This window comes from Temnothorax longispinosus, chromosome 8 (genome assembly GCF_030848805.1).
Source record: "Temnothorax longispinosus isolate EJ_2023e chromosome 8, Tlon_JGU_v1, whole genome shotgun sequence".
In the NCBI taxonomy this organism is placed as follows: domain Eukaryota; kingdom Metazoa; phylum Arthropoda; class Insecta; order Hymenoptera; family Formicidae; genus Temnothorax; species Temnothorax longispinosus.
The window spans coordinates 239,158-255,353 of NC_092365.1; the positions used below are offsets into that span (position 1 = coordinate 239,158).

The 16,196-nt window shown below is 32.5% G+C and overlaps 1 protein-coding gene across 4 annotated transcripts in view; it reads left to right on the plus strand.

Annotated features, from left to right (window-relative positions):
- The window catches only part of LOC139817638 (uncharacterized), a 28,941-nt gene that overhangs the window by 7,479 nt on the left and 5,266 nt on the right, over positions 1–16,196 (plus strand). The window contains exons 2-6 of one of the 4 annotated variants that reach the window (XR_011733283.1): positions 2,122–2,442; positions 5,140–5,319; positions 7,171–7,339; positions 8,179–8,333; positions 8,448–15,443. Coding sequence is in view for 3 of the 4 variants with exons in the window: in XM_071785882.1 (XP_071641983.1) it covers positions 2,376–2,442; positions 5,140–5,319; positions 7,171–7,339; positions 8,179–8,197 (435 nt within the window). In the remaining variant the exon portion in view is untranslated. Of the gene's footprint in view, positions 1–2,121; positions 2,443–5,139; positions 5,320–7,170; positions 7,344–8,178; positions 15,444–16,196 lie in introns of those variants that run through there. The other 3 variants (XM_071785882.1, XM_071785881.1, XM_071785883.1) reach the window with 3 other exon arrangements.

Sequence of the window (16,196 nt, forward strand, 5' to 3'; positions counted from 1 at the left end):
AGAAATTTTTCAAAGGCACTTTGATAAATAATCGCCGTCGAGCGGACAAAGAAAGCTCGCGCGAGCCTACGCCCGCCGAAAGTGATTTATGTAAGCAACGAATATCCCGCATTAATCTACCATACATTTGTCGATTAATCAGACAATAAAGAATTTACTATCGTAAACTCGCACGTTCTTTTCTTTAGTACATATTATGTGCTATTTAATGCTGTAATATTACATATTATTTATTATAATACTTTGATATTATTATATCTTAATTTAATATTGATTATTATACAATACGTCCATTTGTGATTATTTTTACAGAATTTGTATTATGTAGACAATGTAATTAAAAATACAGATTATAGTGATTTAGAAGATAATTTAAGAATTTGAGTTATTAGGATTAACAAATAAAGAACGTGATTTGCTCGATTTTATAAAAAATTATCACGCGTGCTTCTTCAGTATCCTTACTGTATACTGAGCATATTTTTTATGGTAATATAGAGAACTGTACAAAAAAAAAGAGAGACAGAGGAAAGAAAAGTGTAGTGCTATAATGTCGTTGTCGCAGTTAGGGGGCACGATCGAGTGAATCGCATGTCTATACGGCAACTATATAATTCTTACGAACTAGACCTACTAACCGAGACACGTCGACTATCGATCTACAATATTACACGCACATATGTGTACCATAAGCAAACACCGAGGGTACTCGCGCACTTTAATGCCTGCGCGTACAGAGAGCATAAAATATCAGGCTTCTACAATAGAGTCAGAAAATTTGGAAAATCCTGCATAATCGAATGAAGTGACGAGAGCATTTTCATCAGATGGAAATTATTTATGCATTTATTGAAGAAACATGCTTCCAAACTGTTTTAACTGCCTAAATCTATATATTTTTTTATAAATAGATAATGCGTTTTACAAGGTATAGAACGCCGGCAGAGTTATGTAAGAGATTAGTATAAACCTCTAATAAGAATAAAAAGAGTTGTATAAGTTTATTGTTGCTAATATTCACTTTGGTCCGTTACTCTGGCAACAATACTCGCAAACAATGCCGTATTCCGTTATGAATAGCCGGAGTACATCGACCACGAAACTTGAGCACATGTAAACCCAGATAAATGGCGAACCAGACAATTTAAGCAGATAAGAGGTTTCTTTGTTCTCTCGTGTTTCATTGTGTAATTCGAATGAGAGAACTAATTATGATGTTTCATTGTGTAACATCTATAGCGAACGTGATTTCTCGATTTTTTGGTGGAGAGCTAGGGGTAGTGGATATATGTATATATTAATTTCGATTCAATCCTATGATATTTAATTTATATTAAATTATTTCAGTAAATTATTTCAGTAACAACATAGGATATGATATATAACAGCCAGAAATGATTAGTCGAATCAACGTCGATTTGATATTGATGTGTCGATGAATGATCGCTATCGAATAGTGGTTGATATTTTTGTCATCTGTGACCTCATTATAATTGTTTTTATGCTACGTGAGCAATTTTGAATATTTTTATTAGATTTCTAATGCTCTTTGGCCCTTCTACAACCTCCTTCCCTCCCCCCCGCAATTCTACATCGAATACACAGTATATATACTGTGCTTTTCAATTTTGCAACACGTCGATATAGAACTGGCCGAAAGGCAATAGAAATCTTATAGAAATATTTTTACGTGCTCAATTAATATAAGAATAACTATGACGAGATCGAAGATGATAAAAATATTAACCATCAGTATTCGACATCAATCATTCATCGACGCATCAATCTTAAATCGACTTCGACTTGATTAATCATTTCTGACTAGGTAAAGTATTATTTTTTATCATCCAAAATTTGAGATTAAAATTTTAATAAAGAGGAAAAGTCGAGTTTCTTATTTAGTAAAGTTATTATTGCCATCTATTACGAACGGTGCTGTTTATGAATAATGTATTGTAGTTCACAGATGTGTTCTTCGGGAAGTTTTACAACTTTTATATGTTTAGATTTTTTTCTTAAGTTAGCATTTTTCGAGATATTATTTTATCACGCTTTAAATACTTACGTCCTGGTATATTTCGACAGTATCCCATCTACGAAGAGAGATTTTCTTTTCGACAGGGCGAAAGTAGACGGCAATCGACGAGGCCCTACTGACGCAAGCTGGAGAATCGAGCGATCTTGGTGACCTGGGCATGGTTTTAGTTGTGACGGCGGGGCGATGACGCTTAATCACCGTCCGCCGTCATCAGCAGGAGTCCCTCAGGACTCAGCCAGCTTCCTGCTTCCGGTCCCGGTCCCGGTCCCCGACGATTGCCATTATCCGGCGAGGCACATCGTGAAAAGCCGCGCGATTGTTGCAGCCGGGAAGAGATATGAGACACGGACACGCTATGCCACTCGAGGAGGCTCAAGGACTGTTACTTCCACCCTCCAGAATAGGTGAGTCGGCTCTATGGCGCGATGCCTTTCTTTAAAATTTATCCTTAATGTGGAGGGGTACAAAATAAGTAGAAGGACTATCTATGCGGGATATTTTAAACAATCCTTAAGAGTGGGAGAATATTCAAATATATCATATTATATATTATATATATATATATATATATATACATATATATATACACTATAATACAGTATAAACTATTTTAATTATCCTAAAGAATTTATTTGTTTTTATTTTAGAAAAAAACGTTTTTAAGTAAAACTTTCATAAGTTTAAGAGAAAATATTATGTATAAAAAAATAAATAAATCTATAGCCTTTTATAATCTTTTTTACGAGGTATCAATGTTATTAATATTTCTTTAAATACAACTGTATGGTTTTTTTACATAATTCGATTTTTCTAGTCATTTTGCATAAAAAAGGTATGAAAAGTCGATATAGTTTACGAAATATTTCATATTTTATTTTCACATTTTTGATAACCTTTTTCTAATATACCTTTATGGGTAGAATAATGAGATAAATTTATTACATAGAAAATACATAATTACATTTAATGAAAAATATGTATTCTTAATCAACGTAATGTAGTAATATAACCCAACAAGTTTGTTACTTTGTCTTCTTTTTTTACGTATATAAATTCTTTTATCTAAAATTTTTATATTCTCTTTACGTTTTTTAATCTGTATACGTATTAAAATTGAAATAACAATTAAGTTTTGCGATATATTCAATAATAACATCTTGCACCCTGTTTGTTGTGAATTTCGCTAATGGAAACATTTACCGGTTTATATAATACCGGTATATATAATATGGTTAATGGTTTTTTCCGTTTTAATGGATTATTCCGGACCGTAAGTGCGCATTAATTCTATAGAAAGTATTGCCTCTATAGGAAGTAATTTTCTCGTTTAAGGATACTTTCCTACAACATAAACGCATGATGGTGGAGCTTAATTTTTAATTGCGCTTGTACGCGATGGGTATATTGTGTTATTATATGCCCATCGTTAAAATAATGTTGTAGGCTTAATGAAAAGTGAGGGAAGAGCTACAACAAAGGTTTAGTCTTGCTGCGCTCGACAGAAGATTATGGGCAGATTATATAGAATGCGTATGCGCACGAGTTCCTGTGTGTGTGTGTGTGTGTGTATAGACGTGTTGCATATGTATAGACATATTAAAATGCCTCGGGATGACTCAACTCGCCTGTTATTGAACTTCCATGAAAATCCGACCCGGATTCCGCCAATGGCGGAAACTTCACGTACCTACATATAATTCACGGAAATTCATGGAAATCCCAACTTTACGAGTGCCAGTCTGAAATCATAAAATTTCAACGTTTCTCTTTATTGGCCACACATGTGTAAAGGTCGCAACGGTTTACAACACCCCAGTCAGTACGTTCGCCTAAAAAGATTCAAATCTCAAATTCAATTTTTATCAAGGCCGCCTAAAGGGCAAAGTAAAATGTATTGTTTTCCTAAATATTTATTATACATATATTTCCTGCTTTCCCAATTTATTTATTTATTTTATAGCTCTGTTTTATAGTAAAGAATATTTGAAATATATGTTAAAATGGATTTAATGAGAGGATATCTTCGGATCCTGTAGCGATTTCTGTTAATTTTGTTTCAAATAGCTCTATTGACGTATAAATAAAAAAATATGGCATTACATTTAAAAAAGCAATTTAGTAATATGTATATTAAGTTTCGAGATGCTCTTTCGAGATGTTGTAAAAATAAACTAAAGAAAATAAATAATTTTAAATTTATTTCAGCGTATATCAAACATCTATAAACATGAATTAAATGTCAACGATTATAAAAATAAAAATGCTTGTCAAACATATTATACGAAATTCGGTGTTATTTGACATCTTTTTTTGTGAAACTGGTTTGTCTCGAGTGTATACAATTATGCATATATGCATAATTGTGATAGAAAAGACCAATGTAATCCCTGTTCTAGAATGCACGTTTGGTTAAAGAAAAAAATATACTGTACTATATAACGCCACGTTTGAATATAATGTATGATTGCTTAATAACATATACATTGATTAATTAATTATTAATTCTAATTGATACACTGGTTACGAGCAGTAATTGCACGTCGCAGTTTTCGTTCAGCTCAACGCTGATATCTCTCTATATCTGCAACGAGATATGACGTCCGCAAATTGTATCGAATAACGTTCTTTCCGGATTAAAGCACGATACACCCTTTTACACACACACACACACATGTATATATATATACTATAGGACAAACCGCTGAATCAATAAATGTCATACCATTGATTGTGCATCGAATTATCATACAAACGAATTGCGGCCGGTTAAGAGAGAGAATATCTTGTCCGGTTAAACGGATTCAATTTTAGCTCGGCTTATTCGAGGGTGAGGAACATGATACGAGGGTTAATTACCACTTAATGACACTCTTGCGAAGTGCTGATCTTTACCCCGCCTTTGCGTTTCAGCTGCTTTCGTCGCTGCTTTCTAATAATAATTTTGCGCAGCAAGATGGGCGGATTCGTAACGCGTATAATTAATAAAATAATTAACGTAATTAATATAAAGAAAATCCCTTTTCCCGCATTCGATCATTTACTCTTAACGAGCTGGTTCATCATGGTATCCTCTCGTTCTCTCTCTCTCTGTTTTACGGTAGGTAACCGGGGACCTCTGAATGTGACGATTGTACAGGTTGGCAGAGGAAATGGAGGAGGTGGAGATGGCGGAAGTGATTTACTGGGATTGGAACCGCTATCGGATTTAAGACCGGCCCCGTCACCCCTATCTGACACCAGTGCTACCTTGCAGTCTGACAACAATGACACTTTGGTTGGCGGTGAGAAAAAAAATTATGTTGTGATAAAACAAAATACACTCTTATTTCTTGCAAATAAATGACACATGCAAAGTATATTTATATTACATCGTGGAAATGTATAAAATCGATTAATTATTCCAAGTCCATTAATTCACAAATTTTCTCCGTAAACGTATTTACATTATTCGCATCAATATTCTGATCAACTGCAGATAGCGCATTATATACCAGTTGCTAATTCAGGGATCGGAAATTGGCCACAACACGGAACCGCATATGAAAAATGTAATAGCCGACCACAAAATTTCAAATCGATAGTACTGATATAATTTGTGAATTAATTCTGCTAAATTAAGCTTGGTTAATATGTAATGGTTGAATGTTATAATATTTCAATAGCGTTATGATCTTTATTATAGCCATATGGTCACATTGCAATGAAGAAAAAATTATACTTATCTCTTTATTCTTTCAAAAGAACTTATATACGTAATCATGATCACAATAGTTCATTTCGAGCTATTAAATTCATATTTTATTTGTTACAATATATTTTATTCTATATATTTTATAAAATATTTAACTATTTCTTACCTCAATACTTTTATAGCTAAAATAATCGGAAAAATTTTTAATGTTATTTATTTATATTATAATTAACCTTTATATTACAATTAATCTTTTTACTTCTCTAAAAAAATTATATATTTCCGTTTAAGGAAAATATGTTACTACATTTTGTGAATCCATTGTTACAAATATGGAAAAGATGTCACAGAGACTTATTAAATCATTCAACTTTTTTCTTTACATTTTTATTAATTGTTAAAGAAAGATGATAAGATATATGATTTATTTCATATATTCTTAAATATTTTGATTTTATTTAGGTATATATAGTATTTTAATTGTAAGTAATATACTAAAAGAAAATTTAAATTGTGCATTTTACAAGATTGCAATCATATTTCGATACAATTTTTAGTATTATTTGTTATGCATTTGATTTTATATTTGAATTTATTAAGTTGCAACTGCATCTGCTGCATTCATGAGTTTTATAAATATGTATTATTTGATCTCAATGGAATGATAATAATTAGATATTGAACTGACTGAGATTGATGAATAGATATTGAAATGGTGCCATTTCTACGTGCAATTAAATAAAATATTTTTATCCTTCTATATTTGCGGCAAATTGCGCAGTGTATACAATGACATTGTTAATTATAATTTTTTGGGGAGGATATATTCTTTAAATATTGACTTGATCGAATCGGTTTCATTCTCGGTCCGCGGTAGGGTGCATGACGTCATATCCTGCAATCGGAAGTGTTTCAGCAGGGAGCTTTCGGTTACAGTCAAGTTTGCCAAGGATTGATGAAAGAAAAAGCGAAGCCAAAGTGTACCAAAAATAGACGCGTAAAAGGCGAGAATTAACGCCGATACGTTAACGTCTTGTATTTCAAAGAATGTACTCACAATCAGTATAAACGTTTAGTAGTTTAGTTGCATCTTTGCAAAATATTAATGTATGTGTCTATCGTTTTGACTGTCAAAATTTGCATCTTTTGTTAAAAAATTGTAAATCATAGTTAGAAAATAATAATTTTTTAATAGTAATTTATAATAATTTAGTCGAAAGGAATATTTCTATTCTTTAAGTCTTTTATTTGCCGTCGAATACACACAATAGCTATTCTTTTAGGCGAATTTAAATCAAATTGCATAGTGAATAGTATAATATATATTGTACTTATGTCATGACTGATTACGGCTGCTATATGTAGTATATTATGACTCGTATCGATTTGTTTGCGATTTTATTACGAATTCAATAGAAATGTAAAATTGACAAATCCTCAGGTGTCGATCCAAGGCTATTGCTGGGAACCGGTGGTGATCGCAATACCTGGGAAGGTCGCTATCACGTCAAGGAACATCGACGCGCTGGGAAAGCCACTTTCCAGGGTCAAGTTTACAACTTTCTGGAGCGTCCTACCGGCTGGAAGTGCTTCCTGTACCACTTCTCTGTGTAAGTATACCTACAATGTTTCGTATCTGCATGCAATTTAGTACAGCTTTCTGATGGAATACCTGACAACACATCACACGCATCCTTGTAGAACTCATTCGTGAGAATTGCAGTTATACGAGAAAAAAAAAGGAAACTGAATTCTTGTAGGTACATATTGTTATTGGAAACAGCGTTTATATTTCTTATTCCTTACTTTACAATGGCTATTGCGTGTTTATCTGATAATTATTCAGTGAATAACTGCATTCACTAAATATCATGAAATTATTCGCTATAAAAGATATTTCGAATGCGAGAAATTACAAAAGTTTGAAAGATACAAGACTCGATCGGTTAATCTCATATGATTATTTCTCTATCAGCTGAAAAATATATGACCATTAAACGTCCCAACTATTCCAACTGCGATATTCCATAATAAAAATATATAACATGCATTGCATCTTTCGTGTGTTATATACATATATGTATATATATATATATATATATATATATATGTATATACAATTTATATTCTAAATCGGAAATATATTAATAAATACTTAATATTTCTTCATTCAACTTTTTAAACTCTGCTAGGCAGTTGCGTGGCGATCCACGTGGCGATAAAGTTTTATTATTTATCGACGTATGCTGAAGAATACTCTGGGGAAGCATAAAACGCTTTGCGTACGGACGCGGAGATATTTCGTCTGTCATATAAATTTCTAATAAACAATCGCACTTTCCTCGCTATAGCACTAATCATAAACCGTGATCTGAGAACACATTGCACGGGAACGTATGGATTTATTATTGTAGCCAACTTCGAATTACGATGTCGTAACTTCTTTCAGTTCTTCTTCGCCTTCATGAGTTCAAGTTATGCAACAAGAATATTACTGCAAAAGAGGATATCAATTTTCTTAAAAGCATTCCTTCGGTTTCTTTGACTGCATTTAATTATAAACATACAATTTTTGGCAACTTTTTATTCTAGTTTGATTAATAGGTGAGACTTTTCCAAAGGGAAAATATTTGTACTTATCTTTATTATAACTGATAAAAACTAAACTAAGCATCCGATTTATATCTTGGATTAATCTTGGATAATTAATTCTTAAAGGTTACGCATATTATCCATATGCATATTATATATTGTTGTTTATATATCCAATCTCTTTGAAAAGGAGAGAAATTTTGGGACTGCCAATCAATATTTTTTTGAAGCGCGCTATATTTATAATATTTATTAAGTGACAATAAAGATTGATGCTATAATGCTGTCAAAAACGCTAACTCTTCTTTGATACATCGAGCGTGGTGAACGGCTGATAAGGCAAGCGAATCAAATACGCGCTGCTTTGAACTCTTAATTTTATTTTATGTTAGGTCTGTTAATTCTTATCAAATGATAAGCTTCGCATGATAGAGATACATGCACAGAGAAACATGGCAATTTTTATTTTTTCATTGTTTTATAAGATATATTCTGATTGTTGATATGTATATAGATGATCTTATAATTCGCGTAGCTTAAGTTTGATGCGCACAGATGGCGGACCCCTTACTGACATTCTCTACTACGTCTGATCAATATTCGCCTTCTACCATTTATCTAGGGCAGAAATCTGCATTAAAGCACGCAACTTTTCTCAATGTTTTTATTCTAAAATTTTTAAGTGCTTCCTACTCATCTGTTTTTTGTTACTTACTTTTATCAAAATTTATTTTATGAGAGACCTTATTTTCTAAAACTCAAAAATAACTTTATATTTTCGTATTTCCACTGAAAAGACATTAATTATAAATGAATAAAAAAATGCATGGAAACGGAATTAACATAGTTAATTCGGCTTCAGGCTTCTACATGTTATTCGTGTATATTATTCAAGTCAAGGATCTACGATGGTCTTTTTGAAATTATATTTTTTTCTTAGAAAGATATGCAACATTTAATGACTAAACTGTTCATGCAATTCCAATAATCGCGATATTCAATTTTACTATCAGGCAAGTATCGCATACTGACGACAAGATATGCACGTTCAAAAGATTTACGTTATCATGATGATATTATATTCTTTAGCTTTTTCTTACATTAGATTTGTGACGGTATGTCGAAGGGAAGGAACGTAGATATTGATGAATGTAGTTTTTTATTGCGTCGGATGAAATAAAATATACTCGGGTACTGTGCCAGGTGATATTCCACCGTCATCCCTTGGCATTAAATAACATATTGGGGTGCGTGAGACAGAGAGACAGAGACAGAGAGAGAGAGAGAGAGAGAGAGAGAGAGAGGGTGAAAGGGAGGAATAAATCTGGCATTACGCAGTAGAATCCATATACCTCTGTGAGGTCAGAAGGCCTCATTAGCATATAGTTACATGTTGAAAGGAATAATTGCTTTATATTTAATCGGAAGATCTATATTAGTATTGTTCACTACGCTCGCATTTGCAAAGATTATATGCAATACATTTATCGCGGTACATTTATAATAAAATTTAAATATCGTTTAATTGTGTAAATTTGGAAAATTTAAGAAAATTTATATGACATATAATTACTTACAGTATTATTTTCTGATGTGCATTATTCAGACTAACAATAAGTTTCTTAAATTGTTAAAGTTTTTTTATTTATTATGAAACCCTCTGTACATCGATTATAATACAATGATAAATTCTTTACATAGAAGTTTTCTCTGTTTACACGCACTTTGAAAATAAAGCTTCGCGTTTATATACTCCGTAGCAACTCAATTATTGATGTAACGAAGCCTACATTGCACCAATGTGCCTCCACCACGTGCTACACATTGAACGCAACAAAAAGTGACAACTTTGTGAGAAAAAAGGATTATTTTTTTCACAAGGTATATAACTCTACGACGAGCTAGTTTCGATGTTACTGTTGTACATTCCACAATGTGTATAGAATTAAGACACATATAGAAATTTTCAAAATGATGATTTAATTCTTTTTATATATACGTTTCCTTTCGTTTCCCTTCTGAGTGATGAAAGAACAAGTTTAATCTTTACCGTCCACCTCCTAAACTTTAAGAGTCTGTCTGTTTATTTGTGACAGATACGAAGCTTTGATTTTTTTCCCAGAGAAACTATTTTAAACCAGAAATATCATATAAACAGAGAGATATTCTGCAGATAGTTACATAAATTACAAGATAATATTCTTTTTCTTTCAAATTGAGCAAACTTCACAATAGTGCAAGAAACGACAGTCTGAAAAAAATGCAAATTTTAATGTGAATAAACAAACGCAGGCCATGTCTTTGTTATTGAATATATGACGCCGAAACGTAGAATGGTGTAACTTATTTGTGCCATTCTTTTGCGGCACGCATTTCCAACTTGTGAAATGTATCATCAGCCGAAATATACATACCTCACACGAGCATGAAACGCATATGGCAATTTCAATAATTTAATCTAACCGTTCTAACCGCATATTTACTCTCTCTCTCTCTCTCTCTCTCTCTCTCTATTTATTTATTTACGTGTCTTAGAAATAAAGACGGAGTAGTTTTTTCTCATGGTATTCCTTCGTTTATTTGTGGTGAGTTACGAATTACGTCATTCGCAGTTTGTACTTGGTGCCCAGAGGGAAACGAGTTTATCGTTATTCTCCGGTAAAAAAATCTTTCGCGAGACATTGAATACGCAGTTGGGGAATAACGTAGATTTATGATCACGGCAACTGTTCGGCAACGTTGAAGATGAGAGAGGAGTGAGATTGTTGACGAGCTACCCGAGGGACACGCGATATGGAAAGGGTGTCTAACGCGATCAATACCAATCTTTCTCTCGCTTCTATAATTTCGCATACAGGTAGACGTGAAATCTATACGAGAATTAGTCACGTATCATACTATATTACATATTATATTAAAAATAATTTTCTTGTACTATTATATGTCTGAATCTTGCCAACGATATCTCTTTTTATTAGCTATAAAATAGTGAAATTCTGCATGAATGCGATGAATGATTTTCCATTAGAGACGATGAAAACATTATGGTGATGTATAGAACCATTTTCAACACACGTTGTGTTAAAGTGCGAAAAAACAATCACTTTAATCGATGGAATGGTGATCGAATTGTTCAAAAATTGTAGCGCTTCTAGATTAATAGAAATTTTTAGTTGGTCACGTTGTGTTTAAATATCAATGGTCCACAAGTGTTGGTTACAACAATTTACAAAAACATATTTATTGATACTTAATAATATTATGAAAATTGCTGATGTTTATCTTTAATTTTACATGTTTAATTCTTTGCATATATTTTATATTATATTAAACATTTACCAATCGCAAAGTATCAAAATTTTAATAATAATGCAAAATTAAAAATACCTAATAATCTTAAATGCCTAAACTAATAACTTTTTGGCTGAAAAATTCTATATATTACTGTGATATTTTCGCCAGAAGTCGTCCTTTTCATGAGCTTCGCTATTTTTCGAACAAAGAAAGACTTTATTATCCACGGGACGCGGCATTCGTCATGATCGAGAGACACGAGTGCGAGTGTAGGAAATCTGTTGAAATAATTCACGCGATTCATTCTTGTACGAAAATCTGGGTGACGGTAGCTCGCGATGAGTTTCATAGTCGCAAATATTCACAGAATTTTGTTGATATATGTATATGTAATAACCTGTAACGCGTTAACCTGTAAAACGCTGCAAAATAAGGATATACCACATCTATAAGCTATAAACTCAAGCAAAGAAATGGAAATCTTGCTGAAAGCGTGACGGTGAAGAGCCCTAATAAAACGAATTCCTCCGCCTTGCGATCGCTCGCGGTAACGAACAAACCTAACTATAATCTTCTATGCACGAAACCCACGAATTCCGCATTGCAGTGTACGTGGAATATTGTTATATTTAGCCGGTACAAAATCGACGAATGTCATTAATTGCCACGACCTTTCCTATGCAGTCGTCTGCGTCGTTTTATTTTTTAATAACTTGGCTAGACATGTTCCATGTCATGAAAATAGCCGGACACGCTTCGGGAAACTGATTCTGAGTATTATTAGACCGATGCCGATGGAACATTCAATCAAATCTTATTAGGAACGAAGTCGACAATATAAGTCGTAAAATTAAATAAGACCAAAGCTCCTTCGTGGCTATATTATAATTATAAACAGCAAAAACGAATCATCTCTGGGTAAAACATTTTTTCTTTCGGAATAAAACGTCGTTGTTTCAATTCAGTCCTTTAAATGGTTTGCAATAACATTTGTCAAATAAGGCTGAAAACAAAATTACACAGTTTTATGAGAGAGAGGTAACTTTTCTCAATTGAAGTATAATATCTGCCATTGAAAGGATTCTTCAATTTTTTTAAATGACATGATTCAGTGACTTTATCTAGTTTAACAGAAAAACGATAAATGTCTCGCATCAACTTAACAAAATATAAAATTTGAAAATTTGAGTAACACTTTATGTCATCGTGAATGTTAAACGTTGTCGATGTTTGTATATTTCGATGCGCTCAAGTGCATCTTTTACGGCTTCTTGCTTATACATACAATAAACTAGAGAGGAAAAAACATAAATCTTGCTGAATCTGATAAACTCTTCTATTATCTCACGAGAAACATTTATGCAAGTCTTTAACCGGGATTGTAGTGTGAAATGTTCTTAAGCTCTCTAAGATTAAGAGAACAGAAATATTTTATTTGATACTCTGTAAAAATATTCTTTGTTAAGATTACTTTGTTTAAACGGAATTGTAATCTAAAAGAATTAAAAAATTCCGAAACATACATATTTAAATCTTTAAAATAAAAAAGAAACGAAATGCATTGAAAAAGTTGCAATATGAGAAATATATAGTTTGTCGATGTTTGTGAGTGCGAAGCGCAGAGCTACTTAAGTGTCATTGTCTATTGCCAAATGCCAAATGCCATGTATACACGCGCGCGACATGTTTGTCGCTGTAAATGCAATAAAGAGGCGAGAGGGGTTGTATCGATCATTGGTTGAGCTGTCACGGCTTTGTCGATGGGAAACATGCGACACGATCATAAATCGGCAAGGTTTCAATTCCCGTATCTAAAGAATGTGTTTCTCATATCCACATCATTTCAGTGGCACATAAAAACAAATGTACTTTACCGAAAGCAACTTACCCTCGCTTTTGACTTTAAAAATTTGGCGAAACCTTTATCGCGTATCTCGCTCTGGTGATCTGTCTCGTTAAACTTTTCTACTTAATTTTTATTTAAGTCGTAATATCGTGACCCTGATGGTTAAAAATCAAAAATCAAAAAGAAGAAAAAACTTGTAAATCGTTGTAGGGCAACATTGGCAAGAAAATTTCATTTTTTAATCAGATATTATAATCTTTTTAGAGTTAGGTTTTGGTTGAAGAATGAAAAGCAGTCATAAACTTGGCATTTTGTAAGAAATCGATATAAAAACAAAACTTCATAAAACTCCTTTAAACGTCGACAAAATCTTCACGTACGTACATACTTAAAAATTTATAAGAAATCAAAAAGATTAAATTGGGGAATCTCGAAACGTATATATATGTATATATGTTCGAGTTGAGAAGGTTCAATGGTATTTTTAAAAAAGCAGATAAAATAATACAGACAGCTTATCGAATGCAGACAACTTTGTCTGGCGCGTCGTCCTGAAGGAAGAAAGTACAGAATTAGCTTTTCCATCTTTGCGCGCGTCTCGCGATGATGAAAAATACTATTCTATCTTGCGACTGGATGCATTCATTTCATTACCGAGAAGGTGGATGTCGATGTGCCTGTATGAAGAGGAGGAAGTGGAGGAAGTGGAAGAAGAGGAGGAAAAGGAGGAAAAAGCAAGCAGCGTGCAGCGAGAAAACTGTCGTAACACCGTCGCATCGGCACGCCAAGGCTTGGTGACCCGCAAACAGCGGGACACTTCATTCCACAAAGGCCGTCCGTCAAGCATCAATAATGTAGAAGGGTCGTAGCGTGGCCTTGTCGTGAGATATCGACTCGCTCGCAAATATCGATTACTCCCAACCGCGTGGCCTGGCGCGACGCGGCGCCGGCAATTCAAGATGCTGCCGCGTACGCTACCAAGTCATTTTCATTGTCGCACATGCATACATAATAAGTCTCTGATCAAACGAGCCACGATCTGTTTCATAACCGCGAGCTTTGTTATGATTACACAAGAAAGATACTATATTAATTTTATTACAAATTTTTATTGGTCGATTCGCAACACAAACAATTCTTATATTTGCTAGCTATTCGATTTTGTAATTGAAAAAATTGTTAGGACTTGTTCGATACGCTTTCTTTTGTCGAGTTTTAAAAAAGTCGAGTTATAATTCGTTATTATCTAAAAATTAAACATAAAAGTTTTAACCCAAATGTTTTGTTGATAAAAAGATGTCTTTTGTTTCTTTTGCTAGTTAAAATATTTAACAGTTTTAAAAGAAATTTTATTATTTTTTATGAAAACAGAGACGATGTAATTCTTTTTTGGCAAATCAGTACCTGACTTCGTTAGATTACTAATTAAAAACAATTATACCAAAGTTAGGAGTAAAACGCACACAATTCATATACGATAAAGTGCATTGCAGCGAAGGCTTAACTAAATTTTGAGCTTTATTTTTTGCAATAAGAAGTACTTTATTGCATAAGCTCAAATATTCCCTTTATTAAAAAATAATAATAAAAATAAAATTTATAGAAAAGTTTCGAACTTCAAGCTTTATGCACTCCTCTGGTTTCCTTTGGGATGTGAAGTTACGGTAGACTTTGAATGCGAATACAACTTCCATATTGAGGAGGATAAAAGATAGTCCGATATATCAAGTTGAAATATAATATTGGAAATATATTAAAATTCCGTTACGTATCCACGATCGTAGTTTTGCTTTTCGTCAACTTTGTCATGGAGATTTGCATTAGAAATGTATATACATAGTTATAGATCGTATACGAAAAATAAGAATAGGAAAATTACTAACGTCACTGGATCGGTTCGATTCATATCGCAATTGAAGCGTAAATATTGTTAATCTCAAATGGACTTTTAGTCGGTTTTTACGTTATTCCATATATATATATATATATATATATATATATATATATATATATATATAGAGAGAGAGAGAGAGAGAGAGAGAGAGAGAGAGAGAGAGAGAGAGAGAGAGAGAGAGAGAAAGAGAATATTTTAAAACCACTGAATATCTTTTTATAATCATAAATAAAAATAAAGAATAAAGTATAAAATATCTCTCTTTATAAAGATAATCTAGAAAATATTTCTTCAGAGAAGAAAACTTTAGTATATAAAAGGTCTTAATATATAAAAAGGGATTTACAGTGTCAAGCCAGGAATAAAGTTTAAATAAGCCGACGGCATTCTAAAAGCAGCGCAGGCTAAAGATTTAAAAAATCAGTTAAATACATTTATTGCTTGTAAAAATACAAAAATAAAGTTGTACGATTCGTTGGAGTAATTATCACCAAAAGGAAAAAAATTTCGACGTACGATTTTATCTTTGATTACGTTTAAATAATATTTATTTATTTAATTTAAAAATAAGTTTAAATATAAGTAACTTAAAATAATTTTAGTTATCTCGCATATATGAAATTAATTGATACTGAGCTTAATTTGATATGGAGCGTCATTGATTTGAAGCACAGTTTTGTGAAACAAGATATGCGATATGTGTCCACACTAGAAAAATATAAAATCGAGATAAATAAAGAAAGAAAAACGGTACATATATATATATATATATATATATATAATATATATAAAACTATGATAAGAGACATGTAAGGGACGTTATGTTCTATAATCGCAATTT